We start from the raw sequence: 12,203 nt of genomic DNA, 5'->3' as shown, positions 1-12,203 counted from the left end.
CGACATAAGATAATGCTTCATCATCATATAGTTGAAGTAATTCTGTTACTCTCGCTGAGAATACCCCCGGGCTGTTCTTGTACCCCTGGACTAACCGACAGAATTGTTTTTGAGTGCCATTTACTGAGAATGCAGTTAAATATCTGCTCTCTGGTGCTATGTTTTGACAAAAGAATCCATTAGAGATGTCTAAGGTTGTTTTGTATTTTTTGCGCACTATGTTATTCATTAGTGCAGCACTGTGTGAGTTTTGCACTGCAAAAGTTTTGCAACATGTGTTAAGGTGTCGGTAATCCAAAACTAGACGATATGAATTGTCTGGTTTGGAGACCGGAAACAAAGGGTTGTTCATTTGTGAGGTGCAAGTTTCAATCACCCCCTGGTATTCTAGCTGATCTAGTATTTCATTTACCTGTTTTTTAGCTTCTTGCTTAATTGGGTACTGCCTTTGTGCAGTAGGTTGTGATTTTAACTGGATTTTGTGAGGAGGGGAGTCCTCATCCCATCCCACGTGATTTTTATATAAAGCAGGTGCTAGAGCCACTGCCCACTTTCTAGCAAGTGTGTATTTTTTATGAATTGGAATTTGATTTGAGAAGGCAGGCATAATTACTTCTTCGCCATGAGGGCACTCCCTGACAAACTCTGGTGGCCAGTCTTTTTCAGCTAGAAGGATGTCATAGCCCTTGGAGAGATTATCCCAAAATAGTCCCCTTATTTTCCTAGTCTTATCCCCCTCTATACGTAATGTTATCTCGTATATCTTGTGAGGTTTGCTAACCCTGGTGTCTGCAGTTTCCACTTGAAGATATTCATTCGTGTCCACTGTCTCCAGATGATTCATAAGGACTTTGCGAGCTATGCTCACTTCTGCTGCGCTGTCTAGCATTGTCTGAGCCCACTCTCCGTTTTTCAGTTGTGTCCTCAGTATTCTCGGCATTGTTAACTACCTTGATACTGGCTACCTTCTTTTTTGGAAATTGTAATTTCTTTTTTAGTTGAGCAGGTTCCTTGTCTTTGGACTTGGCGTGCTCTTCTCTTTGTTCTGATCGTCCTCTTCTTTCCGATTTCTGCGAGGAAGTCTGAAAAGATTGAGAGGGACGTGTATCAATGTCTTGATATCTATCAGGCTTTTTTATATTATCCCTATTTCTAAGGTTATATATTTTCCCAGAGGGGTCACTCTGGGGTGACCTGTGTCTTTGGTTTGGAGATTTCTCTCTTCGCCTAGGAGATCTTCCTCTGGACTGGAATTTCTTTTCTTTAGGATTGGATTGTTTGTTTCCATCCCAGTTCTTTTTTGGTGAATTATTATTAAAAAATATTTTTTCTGGACTTTCAGTCAGTTGTGGTTTTACTGGTATTCCACCTAAACTATCTCTACCTAGTTCCTCATAGGATTTTTCTATGATTCTGGCAATTTCAGCTGGTTGGTCTGCTATATCTGTCTCTTTTAACCTCTGGCGGATCGCCACGTTTGCTGCTTCACCTTTTATGTTGGCTAATAATATAGCCGAGACCTGCTTGAAGTCTTTCAGTAATTTCATACCAAGAGTTAAAGCGGGTTCAGGTCCATATTCATCTTGAATTTGTTTTAGCACATCTGGTATTACCGAAATGGATGGAACACCGTGCGTTTTTGTGTAGATGGAAGCAAAGACTGTACCCCAAGTGTCACAGTCCTCAATGTGTGGTGCGATTCCCATTGGAAGACAGATAGTCAGAATCCTGTGCTTTTCTAGCGGGGTGGTGTCAGGAAACACCGCCTCAATTTGGGTAATTTTCTGTGCCAACCAGAATGGTATTTGTTCCCGTTTAGCCGGTACTTTACCTAGGCAGGATTGGATGTTCTGTGGTGTAATTTTATTTGTGTTCCCCTGGTGAGGGGTCAGCTGTGGAAGTTTAATCGCTGGCTGAATTGTTGATGTCCGCATCACATACTGAACTAATTGTCTATGTATTTTTATTAATTGTTTTAGCTGTGTTAACAGCTCTGCTGCAGACATCCCATTGATGTCTGGATGTGGTGTGTATCCGGCTAGGACCGGCCACGTTGCTCCTGGTCTACCTAAAGGACTGAGCCTGGTGATGTGATTATTATGTTTTAGGGCGCCATCAAATAAGAGCAAATGCTCTTGGAATTTGAGTGGTACTTCCACCTCCTCGAAAGGAGTGTACTCATTAGGAGGTTCCTCTATTTTGTAATAGTGGAAGTACTTTGTTACAGCATTTGCTGCTGGAAAATGTATCCATGAATAATATACCTCTGTCTGCCGATATTCGTGTGCCTCAATTACGAATATGACTGTGCCACCTCTAGGTGTCAGTCCATTTTCTATAAGTTTCAAGGTTATAGATTTCCTTTTGATGACCGGGATAAGTATTATATCCTGGTCTGCTGCCTGCATGGTAGCATCAGCTGCTGCGAGTTCAGTTGCTAATCTAACTGCCTCTCTTTCTTCTTCATTGTCTGACATTTTACTGTCCTGAAGGTTATTTTGTTTGTTTGCAGATCAGGTTTCTTATGGAAACAAAGATTAGATGCACAATATTTTGGAACTGTTTATCCTTCAACGTTGACTATACCAAGAACCATACATAGGAGTTCCCTCCTGCGAGGTCTGGCGGATATAACCTTTCACCCACTCCAGACGTCTTTGGAGTATTTGGGAAAAGGGGTCTGAGTGAGAAAGCACGACTGAGTTACTCTAAATGTCTTACGTTAGTTTTATCGCCCTTTCCAAACGCGTTGGGCGCCATGTAGTGTAGTTCCTATCTTCCCAATAGGCTCTGCGCATTGGAATAATACCTACAGCAGTAAAGGCCTATGCCAGACGTTAACTAGGTCTACTACTGTCGATACTAGACTTAAAGTTTTGGGTTTGCCAGCGTAGCTCAGAGTTCACTAGAAACTTTCTCGAATGTTCAAGGAGGAATTAACTTCCCTGATTAGACAAGAAGGGATTTAGTTTCTGACAACCATAGAACATGACAACTTTGCTCTCCCCTAATCAAGAGTCAATCTCGAGAGTCGTGTGAACAAAAGGCAAATTATTTTACTCAGTCAGTACGTGCATTCTTAGTCTCATCAGAATGTAGAGAAAAGGAAGAGACGGGCGTGTTCAATAAAAAGGTGTTATTTATTGATCAGTCTCTTTTCTCGTACAAGAGAAATGGATCGATATTATTGCAATACTTATAGTTAAGTAAAGTGCATACATTAAAAGCAACAGTATAAAATAATACTGTAAAAACATTGATATGGTTTCTAAGCCATAAGATGTTTTAAAATGAATAAAATATATTACATACACATATACATTTGACTAAACGTACTCAACTGGTGTTTCTAGATACGCCTACCCCGTGTACCTGACCTAAGTCTAATACGTGGGCGGGAATAGAAGTTAAGTTTGTTTTTGCCAAGTGAATAACTAAAGAATTCTCTGTGAGGGGTTATTCAGTTCTGTACCTGGAAGTTAGGATGAATGAGGAATGGTATCTCTCTCTCTGGTCTCGATATTTCAGGCTGCCTGCGAGGGCTGCCCAGAAACGCCGGTGCTGGATTCTCGGCAGGAGAAAGCAGCGCGTCTCTCAGCGCGTCAGAAAGGCGGGGCTGCTGCCAGCGGGGTCTGCTCTGCTCTTCGCTTCGGCAAGTATGGCTGCTCCGTCTCGTCACCACGCGTGTGTTTGCATATGGCAAGATCGGTAATATTTATACCTTTAAGGTGCCGAGATTGACGTAAGGATGGACATAGATACGTCAATAAAGATGTCATACGATTTGCTCGTTAGCACATTCTTTTACTAAAGTTCCTGGTGAAATCAAAACAATGGCCGCAGGGTTTTGCCCAGGTTGTCATAGGTTTGATTTGTTATGAGAACTCCGTATGCCTTATCAGGGGCTGGAGGAATATCGCTTGTCTAATTAGATCGCAAGTGTTAGGACCTAATCAGATAACACGTTCCTGTGCCGTAGTGTGACTGCGTCAGATAACGGTATCTGCATCATGGGGGTTTTCTGCCTCATGGGCTGACTGCTAGTTAACTTGTTGGTTTGTTTAACTAGAATAGGGTCAGGAATAGGGGGATCGATTCAGAACCTATAGGAATACATGACAGAGGCAGAGGTCGGGTTTGCCCCTAGACTTGCTGCAGGTGCTGGTGCCACACCTCCTTGGATGCGGCGTCCCCACCCTCAATGGCCAGAGGTAGTAAAGAGGTGGCCGCTCGCACATAGGAGGAATCTGCAGTGACCGAGATATGCTGTACCTGCCAGTGGCTGACCGATCCCACCCGAAGACTCCTCCCGACATGGTTGGCCTGGGGTTGGGGACCCCCTGTTATTTCATCGCCCCATAAATCCCGAGGCTGGGCCACACTGGGGCGAGATCGCCCTAGTAGTCTGGGCCCCCATAGTATTAGCCCTGTGTCATTTCCCTGCACCGCAGTACAAATGGAGGCGACTCACAGGGAGCCGCCCTAGGCAGGAGCTGGCACACTGAGACATTGCAAGACCAATGAAGAGAGACCTCAGCCCAAAAAACACCGATCTCCTGCTGGTTCAGGGATGTGGAATTCCTGTAGCCTGACACCCGGGGCATATTGTTTGAGGTTAGGGGTAACCAGTTTTCATGTGCATTTAGTCCTTGGGACAAGTAGGCCCAACCCCCTGCAGTACAAACCCTTTGGCTGACAGTTTACAGTACCACATTATGGATCAGGGAAAGACATTACCTGCTTTTATGGTAATATTTGTGTCCATGTTGTAATGCTGTTCACACTTGTATTTATGGTTCAATAATATGAAGCCTTTATTAGGGTGAGCGCTCTAAGTAAATGTTGTAAGCTCTGGCTGCACTAATGATAGTGGTTCCAGTATAAAAAAAATTGTTCAGTTTTTAGCAATATGAGGCTATGTATACTGCTCCCAGAATGCTCTCCGATTATATCCAAATATTTGCAGAAGCTTGAAAGGAAGATTGATGATTCTTTGCTTGCAAAATAAAATGTTCACAAACAAATGCAAAAACATTTCGTTAAACTACTGTAAAGTTTTAGGCACCATTCCTTTGCAGCATCATTTAGTAAAATGCGTTGATGTATGCTTGTATTTTCCAGAAATACTCTTAATGGAAAGTCCTTGTAACCAGTTTTAATAAGATTATGGGAAACATAAAAATAAATAAACCAGCCTTGGTAAAGCCAGTGGGTCTGAAATTGTTGGTCAGCTTTTTGGTTTTGTCAGTGTGTCGCTTGTTTTGGCATGGTGTTTGTAAAACTTATTCATGTGGGAGCTGCTGTGCCATCTCCATAATAACGAACACTGGCAAAAGCAAAAAATTGTTTGTCTTAAAAAGCACACATTGCCACAGTAGTTCCCGGTATTGAACAAAACGACTGTGTCGCAATGCTCCTTATGAAAGAGCAGAATGTGGTCACTCACAGTAAAGCTAGCAGAAAGACAGAACTTTAATAAACACAAAAGGTCATGGTTAACGCCAGACCGAATTTGGGCCCAATTATTAAATAAAGTCTGAAGAGTGCACCCATGTCCTTGCATCAGATATATGACTTTTGTGAATTCACAAGACTTTAAAGAAGTAAGCCAAAAAATACTACTCCTAGAAAATATTTGTGAACTGCATTTTAGCATGAGCTGTAGATTTGCAAGTTCACTTTCCCTCCAACCACTTTTTCCCCAACCCTGGAAGAAGTTTTAGGTCTGCCATTGTCTGGAGAAAATGTCCAACCTTTCTCAGTATGGGAAAAGATTAGAGAAGTCTTGGTGAAACCCTTTAAAGCATGCTAGTTAGTAGGCTTGCACAGACTCAAAGGGCATTCAAAGGGGCATTCAACCCTGGAACTGTTGCTTACCATTACCTTCAATCCTAGAATGCAGATCTGTGGAAACGTGGCAACGTAAGAGAATTGCTAGTTTTCAAACCCAACCTTGGAAGGAGGCCTGGCATAATCAGAGGGGCTATTTCAGAGCTCTACTATGAGATTGCTTCCATAATTTGTCAACGTATTATGTGCCACAAAAGGAACAAGTGGATTTTGTTACAGGATAAGTAGATTTATGAAGCAACCTGCCCCATGGACAAGTAGATATTTTATTAAATTCCACACCCCTGTGGTTGCTGACCTGGCTCCTATCACTATACGCATGTTCCCAGCCCACCTCCAGATCCAAGCAGATGGGCAACACTTCTTCACCGACCCCAAGCAGTCCTGGGAATGGGCGGAGCTCCGCTACTATGTGGGATCTTCTCTGGCCCAAACAACTCGTGCCTAAAAGAACTCCCCACCCCACACCCCTACTGCTGCTTGATGAAGTAAAGGAAGCGTTGAGGAAGGAAGGACCCATGACCACCCTGATCTCCTGACTTGGAATAGCTGATGCAGGAGCTGTGGAAGGTCCTGCAGACAGGGACTGCATTCTGTGACACCCTCCATCAAAAGCTGCAGAAGACTATGCTAAATCTACCAGTGACAGGGGTTCTGACTAGTCGGTCCTTTTCCCGTTGAACGCTGGCACATGCCCCCATCTTTGCCCCACAAACACCACATTACATACTTTAACTGTGTTGTGTTATAGTTATGCCAGCCCCTCCTCAACACCAGGTCAGTTGGCCTGACCTGGCCCAAACAGGTCCTCTCTGCCCTGGGCTGAGACGTTTAAGGTTAAATTGCCCTAGTGATCAGGTGGCACCTTTTGGCCAATGGGAGCCCGAGCTAGTCAGAACCATAGCCCTAAAACCTAGAACCAGTGGGAGCCCTGAACCTATTAGCTAAAACACAGTCCTATCCGCCCATCAAAACCTCAAACCCTAAGCTCAAGGCCCAGTAGAAATCATAGCCCTTGAAACAAATCCAAACCCCTAGCCCTATCAGCCAATCAGAACTCAAACCCCAAGCCTTCGGTCCATTAGAAACCTTAGCCCTTAGGAACTAAGTCTGAACCCTAGCCCTATCAACCAATCAGAACTCAAGCCCTAAGAATAGAAACTCTATCCCTACGAACCCACCAGAGTACAGGTGTAACAACCACTAAAATGTATTTAAAGGGCATGCTATCGTAAACTCCAGGATCTGTGCAAGTGTTAACGTACGGCAAAGACCTGGTCATGGGCCAATCAGTAAAGCAGAAACTGGTGTACCACGGGGGCTGGGAGCTGCTCCTGAGCACACAATCTCCTTGGATACAGACCGGTACAATACACACTATACATATCCTGTCCCTGCAGGTAAGGCCCAAATGTACTGTTTTACATGCACTTAAAAAAGTCTAGTTTATCTAGTCACAAACAAGTGCTACATACACTGTACAAACACAATTTCCAAGCAGTCTCTTAAACACTCAGCTTAGGGGTGTTTTTGACTTTCAGATTCTTGGGGGCGGGGGATGAAATGGGTTTCCCTCCTATTAGCTTTACAGTTTACAAACAAGGAAATACATTTAAACAAAGCTGCAGTGTAAACCTAGCAGTATTAAAGTAAAATTACGCTGCACAGACTGTGTTCTTACCACCTTTGCTTTGACATGACCAGTATATCATCTCTTCTGTTTTGTGCACTTTTTATGTACCTTATTTGCTCTTGAAATATAAAAAGCACAAACTAAATAAATTGGAAAATAAATAAAACCGACTGAGAATACCAGTGTGTTGCTTTCAGTGGACACTTAAGAAGTAAATTGACACAGTACGTGTTTAAGGTCATGGTGGTTGGAACTCTTCAGCGAATAGATTTGTGAAGAAGTAGGATACACTGGTAATAATAATAAATCTTCTTTATTCAGGATACAGGTAATACAACGTCCCATCCACAGGACAACCGGCATCAACTGAACTCTAGCACTAGGCAACCAACATTATCCTGACATCACATTCTGGATTGTACAGCTGACATTCTAAAGAAAAAGGGAACTTTACTATGCATAAAAAGTATTGAAGCATACCACAAGATTGTGGTATGTTATTGTTTGAAGTTGGCATGGGCGCTCTCGCCCACATGTCAACTTTGAATAATATCAGTGTGTTGTTTGAATGAGTCGCGTGTGAGTTGAGTGGTTGCTGTGTTGCCGCGTGCGAGTGTATGTATTTGAAAGTGTTGCGTGTGTGTGTGTGTACTGTGAGTTGTATGCATTTAAATGTGCCGCGTGTGTGTGCAGTAGCGAGCTGGTGCGGCCGCGAGCGATGTGTAGATTTGAATGGATAGGCGGTGATATAGGGAGCGGGGGAGAACAGTAAGATTCATTCGTTGGTTACCTGATTTTCATATTGGACTGAAAATAAACGCGTCTTTGGATCAATTATCGTTTCTTCTCAACATTTATGTTGAGAAGTGCTTTTTCAACACTGGCGACGATCGGGGAAGCACTCATACGGGAAGAAACATTGTTTTGGGTTATTTTTTTTTTCTATTTCGGCGGATTTGTTTCCTGTTTCCTTAAAGACTATTGGTGGTTTTGATTCAGCAAACCTCTTCCTAAGCTACTGATGATATTATTGGACAAGCAACATCCATTCCAGGAATTTCATTAAATTGCACTCTACTGTGAGCAGGGATGTGGAATTTATTGAAATATCTACTTGTCCATGGGGCAAGTTGCTTCATAAATCTACTTGTCCTTTTGGTGCCATGTGGTTCGGCGACAAATTATGGCAGCAATCTCATTATATAAGAGCTCTCATACAGCCTCTCTGATTATGCCAGCACTCATACCGTAGTAGTTTTTGAATACTAGCAATCCCTTTATGTTGCCACGTTTCTGCAGATCTACATACTGGGACTGAAGGTAGTGGTAAGCAATAGTTCCAGGGTTGGAATGCCCTTTAAGTCTGTGCAAATCTACTAACTTGCATGTTTTGAGGGTTTTCAACAACTCTTCTCTAATCTTTTCCCATACTGAGAAGTGTTGGAAATTTACTCCTGACAATGGCAGACTAAACCTTCTTCCAGAGTTGGGAAATTGACCTTGCAAACACTCGGGTTTTCGCATGAGCAAATCTATACATGCATATTTGATCATGTTAAACTGCAGTTCACAAATATTTTCCAGGAGTACATTTCTTGCCCTACTTCTATAAATTCTTGTAAATTCACGAAAGCCATATAGCTGCACTTAATGCAAGGACATATACCAAGGGTGCCCTTTTGAGACTTTCTTTAATAATGGGGCCCTTAATTTGGTCTGGCGTTAACCACAACCTTTTGTGTTTATTAAAATTCTCTCTCCCTCTCTCTGTATCGGCTGGCTTTACTGTGTGTGATGGCATTAAGCTCTTTCACAAGGAGTATATTGGCACACAAAGTAGTATTGTTCAGTGGCAGAAACTAATGTGGCAGTGTGTGCTTTTTTTAGAACAATTATTTTTGTTGCTTTTGCCAATGTTTGTTATAATGGTGAAGGCCCGGCAGCTCTCACATCAAGAAGGCTTTACAAAAACTATGCCAAAACAAGTCACATATTGGCAAAACTAAAAAGCTGACCACTAATTTCAGACCTACTGGCTTTGCCAATGCTGGTTTCTTTTTTGTTACTCATAATCTTATTGAAACTGGTTACACTGATTTTCCAATATGAATATTTTTGCGAAATACTAGCATGCATCAACACATCCTACTAAATGATGCTGCAAAGAAACGGTACCTGAAATTTCACAGTAGTGTAGCAAATGTTTTTTTCCTACTTTCATTTTTTTAAGGAACATTTTATTTTGAAAGCAAAGAGTCATTAATCTTGCTCTCAAGCTTCTACAAATATTTGCATCTAATCAGAGAGCATTCTGGGAGCATTATGCATAGCCTCATATTGCTAAACTTTGAAACCGTGAGTACACATTTTTATACTGTAACCACTGTCAGTAGTGCAGTCAGAACTTACATTTACTTAGAGCGCGCACCCCAATAATAAAGGCTTTCAATTAATGAACCATGAATACAAGTTTAAACAGCATTAACATAGGCACACAAATAATAACTTAACTTCAGGCAGTGCCCTTCCCTGGCCCTTAATGTGCTACTGCAAACTGGCAGCCAAAGGGTATGTTCTGCATGGGGGTGGGCCTACTTGTCCCAACGACAAAATACACATTAAAACTTGTTGCCCTTGACCCCAAACAATATGTCCTGGGCATCGAGCTATAGGAATTCCACATCCCTGCCATCCGGAAGCGAATGGTCAAATTGGGAGGTTTAACAGGGTGGTTAAGGAGGCCATTCAATTGGCTGTTAAAGGTGGGTTATGTTGGAATAAGGCTCTTCAATCAATGTTGCTTTCATATAGAACAACTTCCAATGCTGTGACACAATTATCTCCTTTCGAGTTACTTAGCCAAGCCTAGTACAGAATTAGTACCATGGTGGTTAAGGAAGAAGGATAAGACATGGTCTGATTTTGCTGAAATTGATTTTAAAGAAAATCGTAGGAAGGTTGAGGCTTACAAAATAAGAATGAAAGATGATTTGTTGAAGAACAAAAGTTTAAGTGATGTATCTGTTCATGTTGGAGACTTAGTAAGGTTGAAAAAGGGTACTTTTCTGCATAAACGATTGTCTAAATGGTCTGATCCTGTGGAAGTAATTGAAGTATTTAAGAATGCTGTTCGTGTGGAAGATGGCAGTGTTTGGAACTTTAGCAGGGTATCTAAATTTAGGGGCAAGGAAATTACTGGAAATGATGAGTCTTCAAATGTGTTTTTAGATGTTCCAAATGTAGACATAAATACTTTTGGTGATTCCAATTCTAATTCATTTAATGTATCTGGGACTTCTAGCCATGCTGGATTGGTGAGGAATTCAAGGACTCATAGATTACCTACCAGATTTAAAGATTTTGTGCTAAAGTAAAAAAAAATGTATATAAAAGGAGGGAGCTGTGTGCTATGTTGTTATTGTTCGAAGTTGGCATGGGCGCTCTCGCGCACATGTCAACTTGGAATAATATCAGTGTGTTGTTTGAATGAGTCGCGTGTGAGTTGAGTGGTTGCTGTGTTGCCGCGTGCGAGTGTATGTATTTGAAAGTGTCGAGCGCGTGTGTGTGTGTGTGTGTGTGTGTGTGTACTGTGAGTTGTATGCATTTAAATGTGCCGCGTGTGTGTGCCGTAGTGAGCTGGCAGCTGGTGCGGCCGCGAGTGATGTGTAGATTTGAATGGATAGGCGGTGATATAGGGAGCGGGGAGAACATTTCGTTGGTTACCTGATTTTCATGTTGGACGGAAATTAAACGTGTCTTTGGATCAATTATTGTTTCTTCTTCATTTCAATGCATTTATGTTGAGAAGTGCTTTTTCAACAAAGATTGTTCTTGTAGATTAAGGAGTCTGACTTTAAGTTCTTTCTCTACAGTGCATATCCGTAATCTGAATGGAATTTCGAACCAAAGTATGTTTTATACAACTGATATTGTGAATTGTACCGCAGTTTCGTTTGTAGTGCATTAACATCTTAATTGTTATTGAACCAAATTGACTTTGCCCACTTTTGATGTGCACAGGTTGAGGATTATATCTGAAAATGGAACATGAAGCATGTGGAGAGCATTCTGTCGGTACAAAAGAGAAAATCATCAAAGAAGAGGTATTCTTTCATAGCTGGTATTTCATACAAATAAGATCTTGAAAATATGTTCGACTGTTAGATCAGACATACATCCGTTACTTAATCGCCTTTAGCTTCACGTCCTTATCATTGCACCCCTACTCTTTGCCTTAACTCTCTTCTCTCTCTGCCTCAGACTTTGTTTTTTTTTTTCTTCTTCTGAATTTACTGTTGTCTTGGCCTTCATTATACAACCCTCAGACCAAACCCTACGTCAGTCCTGTAAGTCAATAACCCTAAACTATGACCTGGCAGCTCACATCCTATGTAGAATTGATCCACATTTGAAAAACTACTAATCCCTCTTCCGCACAATCGGACGTCAGTCCCCAGACTGACAAAACCCCATCTCTCATGTCTTGTCTTGCTCAATTTCTTTCTTCAACAGATGGCTCAGCTAATCTGTCTTTAAAACCAGCTGCTAACCCATCAACCCTGTCTTAACAGTCTGTTTCCCAACTTTCTTTCTTCTCCAGTCTTGATATGTCTGATTTGTAATTGTATCTCCTTATTTTTCACCTCTTTCAGCTTATTATACCCCCTATAATTCGGTTTTCAGTCTGTCCGCTCCTCTGTTACTGGATTTTAACCATTTC

At 41.9% G+C, this 12,203-nt stretch overlaps 1 protein-coding gene across 1 annotated transcript in view; it reads left to right on the top strand.

The window, feature by feature from the left end:
• The window catches only part of NUDT5 (nudix hydrolase 5), a 339,854-nt gene that overhangs the window by 167,819 nt on the left and 159,832 nt on the right, over nt 1-12,203 (top strand). Inside the window, exon 3 of the mRNA XM_078654858.1 lies at nt 11,504-11,586. Within this exon, the coding sequence (XP_078510984.1) occupies nt 11,524-11,586 (63 nt within the window). The 5' untranslated portion in view covers nt 11,504-11,523. The remainder of the gene's footprint in view (nt 1-11,503; nt 11,587-12,203) is intronic.

This window comes from Lissotriton helveticus, chromosome 1_1 (genome assembly GCF_964261635.1).
Source record: "Lissotriton helveticus chromosome 1_1, aLisHel1.1, whole genome shotgun sequence".
Taxonomy (NCBI): Eukaryota; Metazoa; Chordata; class Amphibia; order Caudata; family Salamandridae; genus Lissotriton; species Lissotriton helveticus.
The sequence above is the reverse complement of the archived record's forward strand: the minus strand, read 5'-3'. Positions and strand labels throughout refer to the sequence as shown.